Source organism: Onthophagus taurus, chromosome 1, assembly GCF_036711975.1.
Source record: "Onthophagus taurus isolate NC chromosome 1, IU_Otau_3.0, whole genome shotgun sequence".
In the NCBI taxonomy this organism is placed as follows: Eukaryota; Metazoa; Arthropoda; class Insecta; order Coleoptera; family Scarabaeidae; genus Onthophagus; species Onthophagus taurus.
Genome location: NC_091966.1, coordinates 30282042 through 30295936, shown reverse-complemented (window position 1 = coordinate 30295936; position 13895 = coordinate 30282042). Strand labels below are relative to the sequence as shown.

General features: G+C 29.2%; 2 protein-coding genes across 14 annotated transcripts in view; one reads left to right on the top strand and one right to left on the bottom strand.

The window, feature by feature from the left end:
• The window catches only part of LOC111417236 (serine/threonine-protein kinase gek), a 31151-nt gene extending 24902 nt beyond the window's left edge, over positions 1-6249 (top strand). For both annotated transcript variants that reach the window (XM_023049464.2, XM_023049459.2), the window contains 2 exons: positions 4456-4680; positions 4747-6249. In XM_023049464.2, coding sequence (XP_022905232.1) covers positions 4456-4680; positions 4747-4860 — 339 coding nt within the window. In that variant the 3' untranslated portion in view covers positions 4861-6249. The remainder of the gene's footprint in view (positions 1-4455; positions 4681-4746) is intronic.
• A 2913-nt stretch (positions 6250-9162) lies between these two features.
• The window catches only part of LOC111417052 (serine/threonine-protein kinase MARK2), an 81336-nt gene continuing 76603 nt past the window's right edge, over positions 9163-13895 (bottom strand). For all 12 annotated transcript variants that reach the window (XM_023049290.2, XM_023049218.2, XM_071199405.1 and 9 more), the window contains one exon: positions 9163-11153. In XM_023049290.2, coding sequence (XP_022905058.2) covers positions 11095-11153 — 59 coding nt within the window. In that variant the 3' untranslated portion in view covers positions 9163-11094. The remainder of the gene's footprint in view (positions 11154-13895) is intronic.

The window sequence follows — 13895 nt, the reverse complement described above, 5'->3', positions numbered from 1 at the left end:
AAATGAGCCTAACGAAAGGATATATTGCTATTTAAAGTTTCCTCGTAGTACCTCGAATTATTGAGAATGTACACTAATTTTTCGTTTATTTGTTTTATTTTGTATGTAAATTTAATTTACGGTAATAATTCGAGCTACTTGACGATCTCGGATATCTAAATTAATGTCATTAATTAATTTTTATTAATAAACAATTTTTACATTTTTTCAAAAATTTTCTGATGTAAGGGCACAAAAATTTTACGTCATCGTAAAGAGAAAAGTTATTTGTTTTCTGAATCAAAAACAACTTTTGTATAAACTATTTTTTTATAAAGCCAACATTTACCGAGATATATACTATATTCCATACATAATGGGCACCCTGTATAATACAAAATAAATTATACAACAAATATAGCGCGACTTTCGAAACAACTTTATTTTCTTCTTTTCTTTATGACTATCTACTATTTTACACTACTAAAATCATTTAAAAAAATTCTATATACCCATATTTATTTAGTATAACTTTGTGGAAACCACATAGCATTGAGAGCTTGTTAGGTTATCACCCGTCAAAATTCCATCATTCACGGTAGTTTATTCACTGTTAGCTTATTTGTTTTATTTTATACATATACCCGAGTTATGCAAACGGAATATGCTATTGGTGAACGCTTTATTTCGGAGGAAAATTACATTTCAAAAGTCTTTAAGAACATTATTACTAAGTATGCTGTGTTTCTGCTTGTACATTTTTGGAACAAACTATCGTATGATACAATGGCAAAACATTGAAAAAATATACTTTGCTAGTCAGTGAATTTCAGGTATTCAAATGACGATATGGGATGATTCAGACGACGATATTTCTTTGTTAATTATGATTGAGAAATGCATGTCAGTGTATCTTGATGTACCGGGATCTGCAGAAACCAGAACGTTGTCGCAGAAAATTAACACTGACAAACAACCTTCATAATCTGTATATTATTTGTTGTAATTGATGTGTATTAATACAATTTTCACATACAGGAAATATATATAATATATAAGGTATAATAATTCATAATATAAGGCTGTCTTTGATTCTTAATTATTTTTCTGTTTAATTTTCTGTAATCAGCGTATATTCAATGATGTTATTCTGCTTCTTTATAAGCATGATTGGACTTGCACAATTTCTGATTTCATAAAGAAACGTGTTTTCACTCTAAAACATTTAATATACAAAAAAAGGAACGTGATGCGCCCAAAAAATACTATTTAATTTCGGTCAACTGAACAGTGATATGGAAGCTGAGGAAGATTACATTTTATTTTGAAATTATAGTCTAATTATAAACTCCACAACGTTCGCTGAAAACAGCTTTTGATTCGTTTTCAGACTCGTCAAAGTCTATAGTGGGACGAGAAAAAAAGACAATCTTAGCTAGTTATTGTATGTAAAGGGATTAATAATAATCTGAAATTGTACAGAATAGCTCGTTGTACAGGGTGGGCAAATTTGGGTGTTATTATAGGCTATCTCAGAAACTATAAGAGATACAAAAAAAGTAGGTGCCATGTCCCGGTCTCTTTTTCCGAGACTAATCCAATCCCGTAAAGACCAAATCTCTATCTTCTTTTGTTTTTAAGTTATAGCCAAAAAGTCAAATTTTAGTGATTTCAAAAATGCTCATATTTCGTTTATTTTTGAAATTAGAGAAATGGGGTTAATGCATTCTTAAGACACTTTTATGAGTAGAATATACTGTTGTTGAAAAATTTTTAACATAGCTCATAATTTTTGAGATATAACATAAAGTTGTATTTTTTTAAATACAAACTGTACTTTATTATGATATTACTGAAAAGAGCATATTTTTAGCTTTCCAATGATGTATCGGAAAATAAGCGTTATTTTTCAATTTTTAAAATATTAAAGATTAAAAATCAAATTTTTAATTATAGTAGGCGAGGAAAACGCTAAATACTACTTAGTTACTATAGCAACGTGAGTTTACTTGTCATTTCATTCATGAATTTTGCGAAACGAGTTTCCCGTTTAAGAAGTTCCGCATTATCTTTAAATAAAACGATAAAATTAAATATAGAATATATTGGAGTCCGCTTTGAAGATGATACATAAGACTTCATATCCCCATTCAAACGGTGTTTCAATGGAAAGTCCGCTCCCAGTTTATGATTCCTAATTTTCCTCTATCTCACCCAATTTCAAAAGAAAAGATTGCTGATATCAAAAAACTTCTACATCTTATGTTTGGGGAAAACTGGGAAAATACTACCGAAGATTTCATTCATTGATACCGAACTGTTCTAATCTTACAACCAGTAAGTTGAGTAGAAGAAGATGACAGTTTATGACTGTTTAGTTCCTGAAGTTGTCCATATTTAATTATTCATTAATTAATACATTTCTTGTATTTTTAATAAACAAACTTTAAATGCTAATCATTTTTTATTGGTGAGCAAAGTCAGCGATAAGATGCTGAGAAATTTAAATTAACTATTCAAAGTTTTTATTCGTTGGTACAAAACCAACTTATCCTGAATAATGGTACAAAACCAACTTTATTCTGTCATATTCGTGCAAAACCATATATTATAGCCACTAGGTAGTATTTACTGTCCGGACACGCCTACTATAATCAAAATTTTGAACATTCACGCTTACTATTTTCGAATTGAAAATTAACGTTTATTTTCCGCAGAAACATCATGCGTGCGATACATCATTGGAAAGCTAAAAATATGCTCTTTTCTTTAACATCATAATCAAGTATAGTTTGTATTTAAAAAAACACAACTTTGTGTTATATCTCAAAAATCATCAAGTATATTTAAAACTTTTCAACGGCAATATATTCTACTTAAAAAAGTGTCTTAAGAATGTATCAACCCCATTTCTCTAATTTCAAAAATAAACGAATATGAGCATTTTTTAAAATCACGAAAATTTGACTTTTTGGCTATAACTTAAAAACAAAAGAAGATAGAGGTTTGGTGTTTGCGGGATTGGCTTAGTCTCGAAAAAAGAGACCGGGACATGGCACCTACTGTTTTCGTATCTCTTATAGTTTCTGAGATAGCCTATAATAACACCCAAATTTGCCCACCCTGTACATGAGACCTATTTACCATTGGATAAATCAGCAACAAAATTTGAAAACATTTGAAATCACAATTTGAAGTTTTATATAATATCGAAAAAAATGAAATAAGAGAGAGAGAGAGAAAGTCCACTAAATGCCGTTCTTCCCCAGTTACGCGTATCTGCAATTAGTCGTTAAAGTTCTTCAACGCATTTTCCAATATTACAACAGAAACTGCAGCAATTTTACGTCGTATGGCATCTTTTAAATATGGAATGGTGCGTGATTTGACAATGTACACTATGGACTGTAGGCATCTTCATAAAAATAAATCCTAGGGGGAGAGGTCAAACGAGCGCGATGGCCACAGAACTTCACCATTTCTGGAAATCAGGTGTCAAATCATATTTTATGGACGAGATTCATTGGAATTCTGGCGGTATAAGTAGTGGCTCAGTATCGTTGAATCCACATTTTCTGAGTGTCGATTCATTTTTTTTTAGGGATTAAATTCATGAATCCTAACCACGTAGCGTTCTGATGTTACCGACTGCTCTCATCCTTAAAAAAATAAAGCTTCCACAACTTTTGACAAAGCACACCACAGTGTAAGCACTTAAAGTCAAGGGGATACTAAAGAGGATTCAAGAGAATTGCAACGGCATAAGTAGAAGAAGTACCTACATGAAAATGTGCTTCGCATGATATGATATATGTACATTTTTTCCTAAGAATATCCAACATGCGCTTACTGAATTGCAGAAGTTGAACGTTGTCAGTTAGAAGCAGTTCTAGACTCTAGAGTCTAGACCATTATTTATTTAATAGAGTTCGAATTTTAAATTATTTTTCATAACGGTTTGAAAGCCTTGACTCCAAACCACGCCGTTTACAAATGTGTTTAGATTTTTTCACGTTGTATGTTATTTGTTATAATAAATGTGTCCGGAATCCAATAATCCGGATGCTTTAATAAGCCGGATTAAGCAATTTTAATTGATCTAGATTAGTACATGAAAAAATTCATTCCTATGATCTAAAGTGTTTTAATATTTAATTATTTGTAATCAGCCCATATTCGCGACTTCTATTGAAAATCGTACATCCATTTTTCTATCAAACAAACGTCAACTACATCCAATGTACTGACCGTTTATTCAACGTCTTTAAACGACTATACAAATTCTAAATTACAAACATATCTAACATATCGCGTCTAATACGCCCAATACAAAGCGTTTTTTTTCAAACTCCGCTTACGTTTCCAACTTTTTGAATCTAAACCCTAGCAACTGCATATATTATTCAAATTTCGAATTGTTACATTAAATCGTTTAAAGACTGGCTTTTAATAAAAAAAAATATTGATATTTTTTAGGCTCCTCCTAAACTGATGCCATTACCTTTAAAACCTGGTGAAAGAAAACGACCAGAAATCTCAAATCCAATTAAAACCACATTCCCAGTGTATAATGGTGCTAAAAGGACGGCTCCTTCTCGGCCTAGAGATCTTCCGCCCGCACTGCCAAGACCTTCAGATACATCGCCATCACCAGATCCCGCTAGCCTTGGTAGTATGAGTTCATTACATGATTTAATTAAGGTAAGATCACTTTATTCTTTTAATTTCTATTACTAATAACCCATCCTTTTTCTTTCTTTTCAATAGGGAACTGATAGAGGAAGCCCTCGTCATTCAATTGCAAGTAATAACAGTTCGAATTTGTCAACACCACCATCACCACAAGCTGATCACCACAACAGTTCTAGTTATGACAGTTAAATTGATATATTTTCGAATTTTTAGTATTCTTTCTGAACATTTTTTCAACATTAAAACATTTTTATATAAACGAAACGAGCGAAATACAACAAAGAAAAACATTAATAAATATCATTCGTAGATAGAAAAGCTTTTTTGAAAGTGATACAATCGAAATTAACGATGCAATACGCAATTTTACAAACAATTACAAAAACGTTACTTAAATAATCCATAAAAAAAAAGAAATGAAGTTGGTTAGTTCTTGTAGTTGATTCGAAATACAGTACAATCCAAGTCCAAAATATTCGACGTAGTTTAAACCTATAATCCGACTAGTTACCTCATGTGTATATAATATATATATATATATGATAATGTATATCAGCTTTTATGTTTTTTTACCCTTTTCTTAAGTAATGGCATTGTACTTATTGTGTTAAATATTTTCGTTTTTTTATTTAAATATTTTTAACTGATATTGTATTATAATGCAAGTCAATTATTGTATTCGTAGTTATTTAATAATTAACCTTCAGCAATATATTTTGTAACTTAGTGTATAATTTTATTTATTCATTAAAAGAAATTGGATATATAAATTTTTATGTATGTGTAATGTAATTATGTATTTTTTGCTGTGAGAATCTTTAGTACAATTATTGTTTTTTTATTTGAATTTTTTAACAGAAAAATATTTTTTGTCTAACGATTTTTAAGAGACAACCGAAAAACTTTTTTACAAAAAAAAGTGATAAATTAGTGATTATATTCGAAATGAGAAAAGAAAACAAAAAAAAATACACTTATTATTATTCGTTCTCTTTTATAGAAATATTTAAACAGCGAGACAATATAATAATATGTATTTCACGCGAATGATCGTATCTGTTTGTTTATAATATTACCGCGAAATATAAAAAAATTATAATATTTAAAGACGTTTCAGATGCGGTGTCGCGAACGAGTTTTTAATAAATTTTTTATTCGTGAAGTGTACAATAAGAACACACGAACGTAGAGATGTTTTACTTACTAATTATAAAATAAAATTGAGAAAAAAAAGTGGTAATAACGTCACAATGATAATATAAAAATTATTATCCCACATTTTTACTTTATCTAGTAGATTTATTATATTCTAATTAACAATTTTTTTTAAATTTTATTTCGTTGTAAAGCGAGAAGTTTATTGTAATAACAGTATATATGATATATTAACATAGTATTATGTAATTCTGTTGCATATCTATTTTTAATTATTTTCTTTTTCGACATTATTTATTTTACACCACTGAAGCTAATTTTATGTGTGTGATTATTATATAATTTATTTACAAGTATATTCATTCTTTTTCTTTTTTTTATTTATATTTTTTGTATCTAAATAAAAATTCGAATTGCAAATAAGTCATTTCTTTTAATCACCAATCCTAAAGATGGAATCGATAATAATTAATACAGTAAAATCTCGATATAACGGAGTAATATGGGAATGGGAGTGTCCAAAAGACCGTTATATGTAAAAATTTTAAATGTAGCGCCGAATAACGACTAAAACTGGAACTAACACTACCACTAGAACTTGTGATGGAACGGATAATGATTTTGCGAAAAAACCGGATATCCGGTTATCCGACATATCTATCCGGCCGTTATGGTTATAGTTATAATTTTTGGTGCATTTCTGAAGTGATACCCTACATTGCCACATTATTGCGATATTTGAATAAAAATTAAATTAATAATAATTTAATAAGAAAGCTGATAAGATATGTCAACTTATTTGGATCCAAGATACAAAATGAACCTTTTTGATGCTGATTTAACTAACCAAGGAACTCTAAAGGATACTTTAATTAATAATTGGCGATATTTCCACAAGGATCCGTCAAGAAATGAATTTTGAAAGTTATCGATGAAAATTGCAACATCGAAAATTTTATTAAATTGTTTTTTCAAAAACTAAAAGTTATTTTTCAAAACGGGTTGGTTCACTGGAAAGAGGAGATTTTTATTAACACTTTGGGAAATTTTCATACTCATATTCCAAAATATGGATTTTATACGAATTTTTAAAACTTAATCCGCGAAAATTGAAAAATTCGAAAAAATTGTCGATTATTTCAAAAATTTATTTCTCAAGAACTAAAAGTGATTTTTCAAAACGGCTTCTTGCATTAAAAAGGGGACACTTTAATTAATAATTGGTGATATTTCCACAAGGATCCTTCAAGAAATTAATTTTATAGCGAATTTTGAAAGTTATCGATGAAAATTGCAACATCGAAAATTTTATCAAAACTTCAAATAGTTTTCTCAAAAACTAAAAGATATTTTTCAAAACGGGTTGGTTCATTGAAAAGAAGACACTGTTTGTTAACACTTTGGGAAATTTTCATACTCATATTCCAAGAACTGGATTTTATACGAATTTTTAAAACTTAATCAGCGAAAATTGAAAAATTCGCAAAAATTGTCGATTATTTAAAAAATTTATTTCTCAAGAACTAAAAGTGATTTTTCAAAACGGCTTTTTGCATTAAAAAGGGGACACTTTAATTAATAATTGGTGATATTTCCACAGGGATTCTTCAAGAAATTAATTTTATAGCGAATTTTGAAAGTTATCGATGAAAATTGCAACATCGAAAATTTTATCAAAACTTCAAATATTATTTTCTCAAAAACTAAAAGTTTTACTAACAGTTTTATTAACACTTTGGTACATTTTCATGCTCATATTCCAAGACATTGATTTTATACGAATTTTTAAAACTTAATCGGCGAAAATTGCAATATTTGAAAAAAATGTTGATTATTTCAAAAGTTTACTTCTTAAGAACTAAAAGTGATTTTTCAAAACGCCTTGTATTAGAAAGAGGATACTTTAATTACTAGCGAAGAGAAGAAAACTAGACGAAACTGCACCAAGAGATTCTGTATATCGTATTAGGATTGTTACAATGAGGTTGCTAATGACAAACCTGGTATAATAAAGTTGTATTCAATGAAAAGAATCCTCGTGTGGTTGAACTTGATTATTATCTGCAGTGTCCAACACCTAAAACAGACACTAATTACTGTGAATGGTGGAGTACTAAGTTATAAGTTTTTAATATCCGGCTAGGATATTTGGTAACTACAGAGTCCGGCAGTGACAAGGAAAGATTTAAAATATGGTTTGCAGCGCGCCGCGAAGTGATGGAGAAGAAAGTAGCCAACTTGCCAACTTTTTTTGACTTTGTAAATCAAATGGTAAATCATGCAGGTCTTGGCAAGTCGGCTACTTTCTTCCTCATCACTTGGCGGCGCGCTGCAAACCCTACCTTAAATCTTTCCTTTTCACTGCCGAACCCTGTATCCGGTATCCGGCCTGATTTTAATAAATGGCAGGATAGTTGCCGGATATCCGTTCCACTACTAACTAGAACTAACCATAGAACTAGAAACATTCTGGTTTAGCTGTGCGTCTCTTAAGACGGCTAATTCAGAATGATTCTAGTTCTAGGTCTACTGTTAGTTCTAGTTTTGTACTAGCACTATCACTAGAACTAACACAAGACCTATAATCATTTGGGTTTAGCCGTCTTGAGACGTGCGGCTAAATCTGAACGTTTCTAGTTTTAGGTCTAATGTTAGTTCTAGTGACAATGGTAGGTAGCCCTAGTTAGCATAAGAAATACTATGTTGCATATTTTTATTGAACTAAAACTAGAACTACCACTAGACCTAGAACTAGAAACATTCGACATCTTTAGACGCACAGCTAAACCCGAAACTTTCTTGTTCTAGGTCTACTGTTAGTTGTAGTATTGCACTATCACTTGAACTAACACAAGACCTAGAACTAGAATCATTTGGATTTAGCCGTCTTGAGAGACGCACGGCTAAAGGACGATTGTCATAATGACGTCATCTTGTTCCAGGCAAAACTTTTCCTCTGCAAAATTGCCCAATGCCTTTACTATTAAGCTATGTTGCATTTTAAGTGGGCAAGCGCACAATAGTTTCGTAACTATGATTACTGCATTCATATATTGCGACTTATATAAAATTCCCGGTATGTTTGTAAATGTTTTATTTTATATTTTAAACAATTGTTTAATATAAATTAAATGTTTTTACTGTAGCAAAATGTGTTTTAACTCTTTTATTAAAAATAACATAATACTTAATTAATACGGACCTGATGTCATAAAATTTATGACGCGCCCGCTCCTGTTATAAAATCGGGCGCACCCGCTCGAATATTAAAACTAGAACTACCGTCCTTAATTTATACATCTATAGACAACTCGGGGAATACAAAAAATAAAAATAAATATTTGACAAATTTATTTTTCTTTTATTATAAATGATCAATAGCTTAAACTAACATAAAGTGCCCATCCCCCTGTGAAAGTATTGTAGATTTATTTTTTTTTATTTTAAATGGAAAGCATCATTGCTCTTTACAGCGCTACTACCCTAAAGCTGTCGTTCCTAACAGGTAATCATATATTTCGAAATACAATACTACATTATAACAAATTGATCGAATCGAAATCCGCTCTATTTTGCGCCATGGAACACACATATTCGCCTCTATTTTTTTTTTTTGTAAAGTTTGTATTAAAACGACAAAAAACCATCAATTATTACTACTAGTACGAAAAGCTCGAAATAGTGATTAAATAATGAAATATATCGTGTGCCATGTCCAAAATAGTAACATTTCTTATCTTTGAATCATCATCATCATCAATCGTTATTAATAATGTGGTGAAAGCCTAAGTACACTCATGATCAGATCTTTATTTCCTTATTTAATTATTGAATTCTAAGCCACGTTCACGACTACAATTAAATGTACGCGAACATGTTGCATAATTTAATAATAATAGTACCCTAATGTAAAACGTACTTTTCACATTCATTCTTATAATCATTCATACCAAATCCATTTATATTGTTTTATATACAAGTTTTCTTTATTCTTTTTTTAATGTTTGAAAAAGCATATTTATTTGTATTAAAATAAGCTAAATTTACACCATTTCTTAAATACTTACAACGAAATTATTAATAATAGTAATTTATTCATAACTAATTAATTCTCAACTCAAAATTAATAATTTTTGATTAAAACAAAACAAACATTTATTTTTTTTTAATGAAACGAAATAAGAGAAAATATAAAAAAGTTGGTTTGTGTTAGATTATTCGAGATTGAGACTAATATATTAATATTAAATAATTGATTCATTTTTTATCCTATATATAGTTATATACAGAGTGAGTATATGACGTATAAGCCAATAAATATACACGTTTACTAGGCAATCTCTACGAGATCTGGTATTTTCTTTTCCTTTTAAAAAAAAACAATAAACGAGACGTTGAACTTAACAAAGTTTAAAAAAAAATATTTTACATTCCAGATTTTTTTTTATAATTATTTTTTTCTTTAAATTACGATTTTACGTGTAAATTTTACACTATTAATTAGTTCAACTATAATTTTAAATAAAAAATACCTTTTTTTTTTAATAATAGTTACTTGATAGTGTTCCATGTTTTTCTTTTTTGGTCAGTTGTAAGAAAATTTAATAATTAAGTGTGTGCAGTCAAATTTTCAAAAAATTGGCATATTGCACCAAATTTGCCAACGAAATAACAAACACCGTTTATGTTACGTTTTTAATTTAATTTTTAGTTTAGCACGTGGTAACCTTATAAAAGAGAAAAAATGCCAAGTAGAAACATTTTCGAGAACAATTTTCTTTTTAAATCAAAATCGGAGATCTTTTTCAATTAAAAACTTATTACTGCGTATTTAACGAATTTTTAAATAAGTCTGTATGTGTTTTTCATTTGATTTTTAATTATTTATTTATTATTTTTTATTTCGTAGAGTTCTTTTAATTATTAAATGTAGAGATTTCAATCTCGTGTATCACAAGATCTTTCAATTAAAAAATCCCTATATATTTTATTATTTAGTTAAGATTGTTTTTGGATTTTTTTAACTTGTGTATCTGTGTTATAAAACAATTAGATATTACTACTTAACAACAAACGCCTTATCATAAGATGGAAATAAACGAACAAAGTTATTATTGTTGAAGTTGTCGTTGAAATGGAGTCGTAGAATAAAAAACGAATTGGATTAATAGTTGAAAAAGCACCGAGTTTGAAATCTCTACATCACGTTTTGTCCATCTTTCATTGCGCTGGCTCGGTGGTCGATACATCGGGCCCGCTGACGGGCAGTCACAGCTTTAGTTCATTAGCTATCTTACCGGCAATATTCTTGAAACCAATACTAGTACCTAAAATAAAAAAGAAAATAATTATCGAAACTATTCAATTTATTTGGATTTATTTTTGAAAAAAAGTATTTGGAATTAAGGAGCTTTAATATGAAGTTTCTAATTTCTTCGTTCCTTTGAAAAGAAATTTAAAACTGTAAATTTTTTGAAACAATTACTTCGTTGAAGTAATAAAGTAGAAAACTTTTTACCGATTTTGCACCTAATATGTGGTTCGAGGTTCGACGTCGATTTTTATTTTTTATTAGCCCAAATATTTTGGCATAAAAACTGGATTATTACTTTTAGTTTTTCTGGAAAATATTTATAATCAGATACTCAACAAAATTGTACGTTCTACAAACCACCCGTTTATTATTAATAGGGGATTTCCACAAGTTCAAAAACAAAAGCAAAACAACAAAGTAAACACAAGTTTAAAATTGGCCGTGCGACAATTTACGGTATGAAGAAGTCTTGTATTAAACAAGTTAATTCTGGAATGAGAAGTCGTCAAAGATTGAAGGCAGGAGAATTTTGTCTTAATTACTTATATAATTATATATAATTAGTTTTATACTTTTCACTTCTTCAAGAACGCTATTTGAAGAATACTATCTCGGGAAGTATAAGGAATTTAAAAAAGGGACGGGTGGGGGACCAAAAATTTAAGGTAAGATATGAAATTGGAATGTTAACTGTTAAGTTAGAACTGCCATACAACGAGACGGCTGTCGCTCCATTTATCGAAAAGTTTTAAAAAAAGGTGCATGGCTTTCATTTAATTTCTGATCATGTCTACAATGCTGATGAAAGTGGATTGTTTTAGAAAGTTTTACCGTTTTATCAAAGATATGCGTTTCCAGAAAAGATCGAGGAGCACTAAATAGAAAAATGTCCAAAGGTAGAGTTAATAACTCTATTCTTGTGCCAATGCTAATAGTATATACAGAGTTATTTATTAGTATCCCGGCGGCCTATAGTTACTAAACCGTTTGAAAAACAAAAGAATATTTTATACAAAAGTTGTTTGACTCATCACTTTCTATTACGAAAAATTATTTTCACTTATACAGTTTCTTCCATTTAAGCGTAGCGGAGAGTACGTAAATTTGTTTAAATGGAACATCCTGTATATTTTATCATATTATGAATACAACTAAATTTGTTTATACAACCGTATATATTACTATTTCACAGCGTTCATAGTTCCTGAGATATTCAACTGTTCTTCCAAAATGTGCCCATTACAGGATCTTTTTAAAAACGATGTAAAATCGACATTTTTTCCTTGAAACTACGTCAGACAGTAGCTAGATGATAATAGTCAAAGCCAGTAGGTAGATGATAGTGTTCAAAGACACTAAATACAATATACAGGCTGTTTATAAAGCTTAATTACTTTTAATGTTTTTCAAATGACTTTTTCTTAAGTTTTTTAAATGGAACACTATGTATATTGTGTGCTAGTTGAATTGCTCATCAAGTTCTCTTTAATTAATGATAAGTATGTCATATGTCTAACTTTAATAGTTTTCCTGATATTTAGAATTTAAAGAAAAATGTGTTATAAAATGTCATTATTGTACTTAAAAAAGAGACAGAATGTAATTCTTTTTTGTTTGTCATTTGTAAGTCAGTAATATTATATTAAAATACAATTTAAAAAAAAATTAATAAATAAATAATCAAAACGTGATAAAAATACAAAAAATACAGTTAAATGACAGAACAATAAATCCCTTTTTTAATTACTAAACTATTTGGTATTAGGTATTAATATAATTAATATTTAGAAGTTGTTTAAAATGCCGCCCATATTCTCTTCTACAAGCATTAATGCGCTGTATAAAAGATCTTGAGGTATCCCTTAACATGTGCATCTTATTTTCTCTAAAGTCGTAAATTATATGGCAAAACAGCTGCATATTTTATTATTTACATCTTTTTAAATCTCATAAAGTACCAAGTCGCATTAAAATTTGGTATATGGCCGCAAAATTATTTTACATTATAAAATATTAATCAAATAATAAAAGGAAGAGCAAAAAAAACTTATAAAAATAGACAGAATACAATATTAAGTACAATAACGCATATTTTATTACACATTATTCTTTAAATTCTAAATATCAGGAAAGCTACTAAAGTTTATATATGACATACTTATCATTAATTAAAGATAACGTGATGGGCAATTAAATCAGCGCACAATATACAGGATGTTAAAAAAAAAAGCCATTTGAAAAACATCAAAAGTAACTCAGTTTTATGAACACGTTGTATAGCGTATCTTTGGACACTATCAATTACCTACTGGCTTTGACTATTATTTGACACAGTTTCAAGGCAAATCTGGAAAAATTGTCGTTTTTACATAGTTTTTAAAAAGATCCTGCAATGGACACATTTTGGAGAAACAATTGAATATCTCAAGAACTAAGAACGCTATGAGTTAGTAACATATACGGTTGTATAAACAAACTTAATTCTATCCATAATATGATAAAATAGTCTGTTCCATTTAAAAAAATCTACATACTCTACGTTACGTCTAAATGGAACAGCCTATATAAGTGAAAATAATTTGATGTAATAGAAAGTGGTAAGCATTTTTTGTTTCTCAAACAGTTTAACAACCATCGTTCGCCGGGATACTAATAACTCACCCTGTATAAACATAAGCTTTTATTTATAGAGGAGGCAGGAACACTCAGGGCGTTTAGAAATGTCGATTTTTCACTCATATACAAAGATCAAAAC